The sequence below is a fragment of the Xenopus tropicalis genome, chromosome 3 (assembly GCF_000004195.4).
Source record: "Xenopus tropicalis strain Nigerian chromosome 3, UCB_Xtro_10.0, whole genome shotgun sequence".
Taxonomy (NCBI): Eukaryota; Metazoa; Chordata; class Amphibia; order Anura; family Pipidae; genus Xenopus; species Xenopus tropicalis.
The window spans coordinates 115896141-115907804 of NC_030679.2; the positions used below are offsets into that span (position 1 = coordinate 115896141).

At 40.2% G+C, this 11664-nt stretch overlaps 1 protein-coding gene across 1 annotated transcript; it reads right to left on the bottom strand.

The window, feature by feature from the left end:
* Positions 1 to 2891: 2891 nt before the first annotated feature.
* Positions 2892 to 9013, bottom strand: selenos (selenoprotein S). The gene is made up of 6 exons (NM_001011476.2): positions 8887 to 9013; positions 8147 to 8272; positions 5363 to 5469; positions 4345 to 4434; positions 3753 to 3834; positions 2892 to 3355 (listed from the first exon to the last, which is right to left on the bottom strand). The coding sequence occupies exons 1-6, from the start codon at positions 8963 to 8965 to the stop codon at positions 3270 to 3272; spliced, it is 570 nt and encodes a 189-aa protein (NP_001011476.2). The 5' UTR covers positions 8966 to 9013; the 3' UTR covers positions 2892 to 3269.
* Positions 9014 to 11664: the final 2651 nt, after the last annotated feature.

Sequence of the window (11664 nt, forward strand, 5' to 3'; positions counted from 1 at the left end):
TGCACATGGCCAGCTTAGGCCCTGGTGGTCTAACTCTTGAAACAGTCTAGTGCCCATCAGCCTGGTGCTTTTTCACAGGTCTGTTAAAGGAAAACTATACCCCCAGAATGAATACTTAACCAACAGATAGTTTATATTATGTTAAGTGACCTATTAACGAATCTCACCAAACTGGAATATATATATCAGTAAATATTGCCCTTTTACATCCTTTCCCTTAATCCACCATTTAGTGATGGGCTGTGTGCTCCCTCAGAGATCAGCTGACAGGAAGTGATGCAGCTCTAACTGTAACAGGAAGTAGTGTGGGAGCAAAAGGCAGAACTCAGTCCATTAATTGGCTGATGGAGCCTAGCATGTATGTGTGCCTTGGCTTGTTTGTGTGCACTGTGAATCCTATGATCCCGGGGGGGGGGGGGGGGCCTTAATTGTTAAAATGGCATTTTTCTATTTAGGATTAGCCAATAGCACATAGTACTAAAAACATATATTTTTATGAAAATGGTTTATTTAGATGAAGCAGGGTTTTACATATGAACTTGTTTATGCAATATATTATTATAGAGACCTACACTGTTTGGGGGGGGGGGGGGGGTATAGTTTCCTTTAATCAGCCACCAGTGAAAGGAACAGAGACAGATGCTGGTTTCCATAGCAGTTATATTTACAAGTACCTTTGAAGCCACTAAAAATGTGTAATCAATGTAGAAAGTTGCTAAGAATTACATTTTCTTTCATCAGATAAAATTGTAGTTTACATTCCCTTTAACAGCACCCAGCTCAGTATTTTACTATTCAATGTATTTGTGCTGCTCCTCGGTATCTACTAAACAGCACTAAAACTCAGTCCTAAAACAGCTACCAATAGGGCATACATGGAAGTAAATCAGCCCCATCATATAAATGTACAGAACCATATTGGTGTTCACAGGCCCCTTTTTGCACTTTCCCTGTTGGTAAATGAGCCCACTCTAAGTTTAACAGTGCAGCACGCTACAATAAATATGGAGACAACGCACACCATTTGTGAAATATAAGGATAAATACATTTTATATTACTCTGGGGTACTACGGCAAAATAAAATATATTTTTTCTTTGGGGTCTGCACACTGCGTGAGTTTCTGTGTAAGTTTGAGGTGAAGTTTTTCTGTTTAAATCTGGTGGTAGGCGCAGGGATCATTTACTTCTTTTGAAGTATAAGGATATTAGAATTCCCAGAGGAGTTACATGATCATATAAAGGTGCGAGGATGAAGGCCAAGTACTTTTATACAGGCCATGAAACTCTGAGGGAACCTCATATTTTACAACATGGTATCCTCCTTTTTTTAATTTTAATAGGTCACATGACAGAAGTAACATCACTAAGCACTATTTATATAAAGATATATTTTACAGGATATTTGATTCATTTGTAGTATAGCAAGACAATTTATATTTGAGTCTTAAAGCCAATCCACAATAATTTAGCTTTTCCCATTATATTATTAATTCTTTCAATATCTGCAACTTTTTTTGTATTCATGTCACTAACTAAGTCGATGTGAAGGGCACTTGTGTTGCTGTTGAGTATACCCAACCATACCCATAAAAGCATTCATGAGACAAGTGTCCTAGGAGGCAAAGTAAGAAGCATGTGAAGTACTGGAGAATGTGCAATAAGTGTGTATAATGTAAAGCAATAGTATGAGACTAATAGGTGGCTGTGCACTCACTTTGATAGAAAAGCCTGCAGATATATTATGTCATATCAGGTGTCCGTGTCAGCTTCTTGTCGTTGGCAACTCTTAAATAGCAAGGAATAAATTACCTAGAAGCCTCTCTGATTGGTTCCTTGCCCACTGGCCAGGATATCAGCAGAGAGCAAATGTTGCAAAGCAGAAGCATCAAGTGAGACCGAGTATCATTGTATGAACCTCTAGGGTGATCAAAAGCCTTTGTGCCCACCACAGACTGCAGGGCTCTTACAGCAGCAATCAGCTAACTATACTTACTGTATTACACACCAGGGCCTGTTTCCTTCATGGGAAAAATAAGTTGCCATTCTCTTTGTTCACTGTTGCTGTAGTCTTGTAATATCCAATAAAGTGCACTTTCAAGCGCAGTCAATATTCTTCTTCCCACAATGCAGAATTTTCCCCAGAATTCCAGCATTATTGCAGTTGCAAGGGAGTGACGCAACTGGGCAATTGTGCTCACCAAAATTAATGCAACTATGTTGACATTTTGTTGCAAATCATGCACAATTGCGCAGAAGTCCACTCGCATGCTGAACACCAAAGGAGAGTCCAGGTGATGTCTACAGGCCAAAATGTATTGTACCCATAGCCTCTGGCCACAAAGGGTACCCTGGTACTACCGCCTGGTTGGGAGGTGGTGGAAGCAACAGATTGAAGGGAAATTATGGGGACAGAAACTGCACTAGTGAATTTAAATGAGTCCTTAAATCTACCAAGGCAACCGCCCTGTAGACAGAATAATCATAACACTGGAAAAGATTGTCCCAATCCTGAACAATAAGAAGGCTTTAGTACACAAATATAAAAGAGAGCGGAGCTGACAGTTCATTATCAGTGCTATGCAACAAATAAGGGAACGTATCCAATCAAAAATTAGTCATTACTGCTGTGGTGCAGTGAGCAAGGTAAAAACGAACTACTGATTGGTTGCTTGCAATTACATTATAACTGCCCGTGCAGCCCCCATGATGTCCTACTGTCTACCTAAATGATCAACAGTAGAAATGACCAAGCCATTTATGGCGCATTGTCCACTATTCGGTCAATAAACAACTGAAAACAAAGTGATAATCACTATAATGGGAACATCAGCTCCCTGAATACCTCAGTTATTTTATATACCTTAGAAAATAGAAACATCAACACAAAAGCTGTGGTGCAAAGCATCTATTAAAGCAGCAGACACAAAGAAAAGAGCATATACAGAGTGCATACCACCTAACAACATCAGTCATCCTCATTGGCTATTGTGCCATTTGTAAGGAGGACATCATGCAGAGTGTCAGATTGCAGTTCCCCGGCCTGATCTGATCAGATAGTATTCCAGCTTCTTCTTCTCAAGAGCTCCTTAACATTCATCAAGTGACTTCTTCCATAACTCACAGAGAAAGTGTGACCAGAAACGTTCATCCAAGCTCTGTTCCTAATGGGTCGCTGACTGAGGGCCATTGGAATCGACACTATTACTGCAGGTGGTGCATTCTTTTAACCTTGCTGATATTCCCAAGGGGAAAAATACCAGCAAGAGGCTTAACCTCATCCTCCTGAAGAAGGACCTCTTCGTCCTGGTCGCCAGGCACATGTACCACCTCCATCTCCGGTCAGAGGATTGTACCCTGTCAGAACAAAGCAGTTTTAAAGATGGAATAGGACAGGGTTACATGTGCATCTGCACAGTGGTTTCAAGTGACACCCATATATTAAATGATTAAAGCAAGAAGAGATAATGTGTGTGAATAAAATAGGAATGTACCAAATCCACCATTATTCAGTTTGGCCTAAATTGTGAATTCTTAATAAAAGATTCAGCAAAACACCAACCAAATCACAACAATTTTTTTCCACTCTATATGAATATTGTGCTTAGAAGAATTAAAGCTATAGGGCCAGTACATATTGTTGGAGGTGCTGCAATTGCTCTGACCGATTAGCAGCTGCAGTCTGGAAACTTAAACACGTATTTTGAAAAGAGTTTAAACCTGTCATTGCCTTACAGGCTGCTGTTATACCCACCGCTGCCACGCAATGTTTTCCTTTCTTGCTTTTCTTGTTTGGGCTTTGTGGCAGCTGATGTGGAGGTGCTAGGAGATGGTTCCTATGAAGGAGAGAAAAACAGCATTGTATTGATAAGTAGCCCAAGATCTGAGTGGCGTGCCTTAAAAAAAGTTTTGAAAATTAATTTGTTTATCTCCCACCCCCATGTATGCAATTGCAGCTCAGTAAACCTTGTCACTAATTCTCTAAAACATTTGCTACATAAGTTGCTGGTACTCCACAGCAGCTTCAGCCACTACAGAGAATGCTCACAGTAACTGCTGTATCAAAGGCTCTGTAACAGAGCTACAGTAGATAAAACAAATGAGAGCAACTAATGCAGCAAATTGTAACAGATTCAAGAAGTCAACAATGCGAACAAGGTTTGAGCGTGCTGTTAGTCAGTATGAACTCAAGGAAGATCAAATATGGTGGCTGCAGAAGGGTAAGGAAATAAAGTAAAACATGATGAGACAGATACAAAGTAGTGGCAAATGCAGTTTTGGGAGCCAGTGATTGATCAGGCTGTATTTGGGAAGATTATATAAATCATTTTCAATTTTATTTTTACCTGGCCAAGACGGCAGGCCACCTTGGAACTCTTGCCTTCTTTCATACGATCCCAGGTCTCTATGTTTCGCTGACGCTTTTCCTCTTGCAACTAAGAAAAAAGGAGAAAACTGTGCAGTAAGTGATAGGCACACATATGCTTCACTGGAAAAACAACTTTCACTATTCTAACAGTGCTCGAATAAACACAATTCAATGGCTACTGCCCTGGATGAAACTCAAAAACGAAGGTGTAAATGTCCCACAATGTGTCAAATAATTTTTAATTCTAGTTAAAGGAATCAAGGGGTTTATAGCAGGAGTCCCCAAACTTTTATACCCACGAGCAACATTTAAATATAAAAAAAAAAGGTTGGGGAGCAACACAAGAGTGAAAAAGGTCCCTAGGGGGTGACCAGTAAGAGCTGTGATTGGCTATCTGGTAGCCCCATTTGGACTGCTAGCCTGCGGGTCGCTCAGCTTTAAGTAAAACTGTACTGCTGTGCTTCCGAAGCTTGCCTCCAAGCCAGAGATTCAAAAAGGGTTGGTGAGTAACATGGGCAGCACTGATCTACAACACCACATGCAGTCAGACATGCCGCTGGAGGAAGGGTATTTTGCAAAGGCTTGAGACAACTGAACTTGTATTTGTTGATTTTAAATTATCGACTTCTATTTAGAGCAAGCAGTAACAGGAACATGCATTATGTGTGGTTTCTTGTTTTACAGATGTAGGGAACATGTTTTACTTCCCATAAAATAACAGAAAAAGACAGAGTAGCACAGTCTGTCTAAAATCACTCATTAATATGGTATTTCAAATTACATCTTGGGGCAAAAAGTTTTACTTTACTGCTGTAAATTGTCACTTTTGTGTGTGTGAATGGAAAATCCATTTACTGGTGTTTTATTGGGCAGTAAAAATGAAGATTTTGTACATTGACCAACAGTAATTTTTTTTTACCGGTTATTTCCAAATAATAAATAAATAATTCCAGGTTACTTTATGGTCTTGGTCACAATCAGATGGAGACACCTACCTGAACCTGCTTCTGTTTGTATAATTCAGCCTGAGCATTGAGCTCCTCCTGCATCCGAAGCCGGGCGGCTGTCACTGCTTCTTGTCTTCTGACAATCTCATCAGGATCTGTACAGTACAAACAACTGGATTCAAACACATGAATCATGGGACACTTTTTCACTTTTTATGCGGTTATTAAGACCATGCTATAGACAAGAGGTTCATATCCACGACTTATGGCTGGTGCCTCCAGGCTGAAATGTAGTCACATAAATGTGACAATATCACTATCAGCAGTCCTTGTGGCATTCCAGCAGATATATTGCCACTATCACTTGCACAGTTTAAATGGCGGCACTCACGTTTATGAAGAAAATCAGAGCCAGATGAAATATTAGTGTGCTCCACAATAAAAAAAACTTCTGCTGTATTATAAGCCCTTGGGTTTACATCATGGGAACTATACAGTGGTGTGAAAAACTATTTGCCCCCTTCCTGATTTCTTATTCTTTTGCATGTTTGTCACACTTAAATGTTTCTGCTCATCAAAAACCGTTAACTATTAGTCAAAGATAACATAATTGAACACAAAATGCAGTTTTTAAATGAAGGTTTACGTTATTAAGGGAGAAAAAAACTCCAAATCTACATGGCCCTGTGTGAAAAAGTGATTGCCCCCCTTGTTAAAAAATAACTTAACTGTGGTTTATCAATTTCAATTTTCAATTTCAATATCAATTTCTGTAGTCACCCCCAGGCCTGATTACTGCCACACCTGTTTCAATCAAGAAATCACTTAAATAGGAGCTACCTGACACAGAGAAGTAGCCCAAAAGCACCTCAAAAGCTAGACATCATGCCAAGATCCAAAGAAATTCAGGAACAAATGAGAACAAAAGTAATTGAGATCTATCAGTCTGGTAAAGGTTATAAAGCCATTTCTAAAGCTTTGGGACTCCAGCGAACCACAGTGAGAGCCATTATCCACAAATGGCAAAAACATGGAACAGTGGTGAACCTTCCCAGGAGTGGCCGGCCGACCAAAATTACCCCAAGAGCGCAGAGACAACTCATCCGAGAGGCCACAAAAGACCCCAGGACAACATCTAAAGAACTGCAGGCCTCACTTGCCTCAATTAAGGTCAGTGTTCACGACTCCACCATAAGAAAGATACTGGGCAAAAATGGCCTGCATGGCAGATTTCCAAGGCGCAAACCACTTTTAAGCAAAAAGAACATTATGGCTCGTCTCAATTTTGCCAAAAAACATCTCAATGATTGCCAAGAAAATACCTTGTGGACCGACGAGACAAAAGTTGAACTTTTTGGAAGGTGCGTGTCCCGTTACATCTGGTGTAAAAGTAACACAGCATTTCAGAAAAAGAACATCATACCAACAGTAAAATATGGTGGTGGTAGTGTGATTGTCTGGGGTTGTTTTGCTGCTTCAGGACCTGGAAGGCTTGCTGTGATAGATGGAACCATGAATTCTACTGTCTACCAAAAAATCCTGAAGGAGAATGTCCGGCCATCTGTTCGTCAACTCAAGCTGAAGCGATCTTGGGTGCTGCAGCAGGACAATGACCCAAAACACACCAGCAAATCCACCTCTGAATGGCTGAAGAAAAACAAAATGAAGACTTTGGAGTGGCCTAGTCAAAGTCCTGACCTGAATCCTATTGAGATGTTGTGGCATGACCTTAAAAAGGCGGTTCATGCTAGAAAACCCTCAAATAAAGCTGAATTACAACAATTCTGCAAAGATGAGTGGGCCAAAATTCCTCCAGAGCGCTGTAAAAGACTCGTTGCAAGTTATCGCAAACGCTTGATTGCAGTTATTGCTGCTAAGGGTGGCCCAACCAGTTATTAGGTTCAGGGGGCAATTACTTTTTCACACAGGGCCATGTAGGTTTGGATTTTTTTTCTCCCTAAATAATAAAAACCCTCATTTAAAAACTGCATTTTGTGTTTACTTGTGTTATCTTTGACTAATAGTTAAATGTGTTTGATGATCAGAAACATTTTGTGTGACAAACATGCAAAAGAATAAGAAATCAGGAAGGGGGCAAATAGTTTTTCACACCACTGTATATATATCTCTGTTCCCAGCATATGTTCCATTGATATTAGGTTTTTGCACATTACCATAGAAACTGCCCAGAAGCCTCAACTTTCAGCTGGAATTCAACATTTCTGAATTATGGGAAAGCCACCTCCCATAGACTCAATTTTAATCAAATAATCCAGTTTTTAAAACATTATTTCCTTTTTTCTCTGGAAATATAACACAGTATCTTGTACTTGATTCCAACTAAGATATAATTCATTCTAACTGGAGTCAAAACAATTTTGCTGAGTTTAACTAATGTTAAAATGTTTTTGTTTATAGACTTCAGGAATGGAGATACAAATCACAGAAAGACCCTTTATATGGAAAACCCCAGATCCAATACCTGTACAGTATCTACTTATACAAATGAAATTAATATAAATATTTAAGGGCTCTGTGACCCAAAAAACACCAGTCCTTACAGCTGGCGATTCTACTAATCCTGAAGGTTTCCTATGAAAGCCCCAGGGCTCCTTTCTTTTTCATGGTTTCTCCAATTAATAATTATTGCTCAGATGGCATCTTGTTACAACATAACAGCAGGTGACATTCACTTTTTTTTTTTTTTTTTTTTTTTTAAATGGCCATCTTTAGGACTATAGCTTCCCTTTAAGTTCAACAGACCTGCCAGGTAGTACAAAACCTTTGGTACCAACTCCAACAGTGATTCAATTGATGCAGTGAGAAACAAACCTGTCACCGTGCTGTGATTCGATGTGCCGGCTCGTGTGAAATTCTGTGGCAACTTCTGAATCAAGAGATATATAAGGATGCAGCCGAGTAAGATGTACCATCCATAGCTTGACAGGACCACACCCACTGTTAGGAGAAAAAACAGAATATTAGAAATGTCTAGATAATAAGTAGCGCTGCCTATGACAGCTGATCTAGGGACAGACTATAACCAGGGAAACAATGCCTGTAGCTTTTACACTTTACTGTCACAGTTGCTCTATCCAAAATCTAAATCTTTGGAGACTTCCACAATGTACTTTTATACTAAATTTTGCCTTCAAGTCCAAGCCTTACACCTTCCCTGATAATAGGAGTATAAAGCAATCCAGTGAAACACATCAACCACCTCTGCTTCCGCCGAAGTAAAAGTAGCATAAAACATTCCTGTGGCACATTCCTTCAAGGCCATACTGTATAGCAGCTTAGAAACCAGTGCAGTCAGTCCAGTATTGAGCTACATTAGCAGGGGCCCTGCCTGGGACACTTTAGTGGCATTAGGCCATGGAAACTTATTTGTATATGGGCTTCTACATACAACTCACTGACAAACACTGCTACAGGCCCTGTAGTTCGGTACAAATATAAAAAGGCCGGTGTGCCTGTTCCCAGAGGAATGCATAGCAATAAATGACAAATGTTGGCGGGCCCAACTCGGGAGAGAAGGCGCAGCGCTGCTGATATACAAGCCATAGCATTACCTGTATTCTGAAGATACTGGTACCACTCCAGCTCGATTTCGGGGCGATTCCCCGGCCCCGGCTGGTTTCCCAGCTCCATGTTAACAGGCCGAATAGGGTTAGATCCGGTTTGTGTGTTTATTCTCGCACCGACCAATCCTATCTCAGGGTGACGTGTCAAATCTCTGTTCCAGCCATAGGAAACTGAAGCGGCCAATCAGCGGCTGCAACAATTTTGCGTTCCAAGCCTCAAAATGACCTGCTGCAACTAGTTGGCCTGATTGAGGTTCCGTAGTCTGTTTAGAACTGTCAGAAAAATTCTGTGAAATTGTGTTGTTATAAAGTGATGGAATGGAACGCTGGTGTGCGGGGGTGATTTATAAGCTAAAGAGATTTTAAAGGCCCATATAGATTGTAAGCTCTACGGGGCAGGGACCTCCATCCTCTTGTGTCTTTGACTCTTAATTTATTGCAACTGTATTTATTGTAATACTTTGTATTTATCTATTATCTTAATAACCCCGTTTGTATTAATGTATTCTACTGTACAGCGCTGCGTACATAAGTAGCGCTTTATAAATAAAGATATACATACATACAAAGGGATTGTCATTTTTAAGGTGTACTTTTTGTTTCTAAACTACATGCTTTATAAAGCAAATAATTCACTCTACCATCTAAAATATTCTTGAACCAACACATGTATATTTTAGCTGTAATATTGGTGTGTAGGCGCCATCTCAGTGCATTGTGCCTGAGTCTGAGCTTTCAGAAGGAGTCAGCGCTACACATTAGAACTGCTTTCAGGAAAACTATTGTTTCTCCTACTCCCATGTAACTGGAGGAGTCCCAAGCCAGACTTTCATTTCTTACTATTGAGCGCTATTCTGATACCTACTGGGAGCTTCTATCTTGCTCCCTTCCCATTGTTCTGCTGATCAGCTGCTGGGAGGGGGTGATATCACTCTTGCAGCTCAGCAGTAAAGTGTGACTGAAGTTTATCAGAGCACAGGTCACATGGCTGTGGCACCCTGGGAAATGAAGAATATGGCTAGCCCCATTGGAAATTTAAAAAAGAAATATCAAAACCTCTATTTGCTCTTTTACAAAATGGATTTCAATGTTGGATTCTAATCACAGCTCCTGGAAACCTACACAGCCGTCCTGATGGGGAAAAAAAGTAGGGGACTGCTCTATATCAGATCAGACTGGGGGGGGGGGGGGGGGGGGGGGAAGCAGTTTGTTTACTGGATTGTCATTGGTCAGTTATAAATAAGTGCAATTCTCAGTGTATGCTCCTCAGATAAGGAAGTGAAAGATGAGCAGAAAGTGAAAAGCCCACTCCTCATTCTACTGCAGACAATAGGGAACACAGAGCTGCAGTTAACTACTTAACGTCTTCTGGTTTTTTTTTGTTTTTTTTAGAACAACATCAGTTATAATGCTTTCCTGTCTAAGGGCTAGATATAAACACTGAGCTAAAATTTTAAATGTACATCCCCTTTACGGTATGAGACTTAACAGTGAGTTTCTTAGATCTATTTATATTTAGGTACCTGCAGTAGCTCTTGGTTTCAATCACCTTTTTAATCAACCTTATCAAACTGTGACCCATGGGAAGGGGGGGGGGGGAGAAGGTGGTGTAATCGTTTGAAGCAAACATAACTCATGTAGAAGTTTTTTTTACATACACTGCACTGGCGCAAACTATAAAATTTGCAAATTATCTTCCACTGCTGAAAATGGTCAGTTTCCACATTCACAAAAGTCATAGATTTTTGCTTTGCAAATTTTTTTTGTTATCAACTTTTATTACTCTCCCAAGAGATATGGTTATTATTAAAGTTATCCCTTCAATGTACCATTAGCAGTAGATAAGTGTTTATAAGGTCTAAAAGTTAGGGATGAACTGTTTCCAGGATACAGCCAAAAAATCACGTGACTTTTTGTCAAACACGGAAGCTGAATCTTTTAACCGCACTTGATTCTCTGACCCTTATTTATCTTAATTTGCATATGCACATTACAATTTGGATTCGGCCGAATCTTTCATGAAGGATTCAGGGTTTGACCAAATCCCAAAATAGTGAATTCAGTGCATCCCTACTAAAAATGACATTTCTTTGAAAATATACCTTTACTGGACCTCCCCATCAACCTACTGTGCCAACCAGAGCTGTTTGTAGAGCCAGGTTAAAAGCTTGGTAGCCAAAAACAATTGAAATTAATCCACAAAGGTGGTGCGTAGCAATGCTAAAACCAGAATTACCTAATAAAGATCTAAGGCTGCGTGTAAGGCTCAGCCTCTCCTAACAGGCCCTCCTCTCGCTCTCCATGTTACACAGCAGCCTGTGGCAATGACAGATTGCACCGATAGCATGAAAGACTTTTCCTTACAGCTTACATTTAGGAGACTGAAAGAGACCTATTGGCCTGTTATGCAAAGGGTCCCAGCTCCACCAGCCCCCGAGAACCCAGTACAAATGTGTGATCTAAATAATCCAGCTGCAAAATAACTGCAGATGCAGCGGCCCCATATTAGGCTAATGACAGAAAATGCAGAGACTCATGTTTTTATACGGTTATCGGCTACATGTGCCTGCCCGAGTATATTAAATTCATTCATAAGTGTAAGGGGAGTTTTAAGCATCTTTTGGCTTGCCAGAAATATTCGCCATACGCTTCGTGTGGCATTAGCCTTGGGCAACCTAAAGCATAATGTGCAGCCAAAAGTTCTTCAGGCATACAAATATCCCAACTTCATAGCAAAAATATACATATTCAAACAAAAATCTCCAG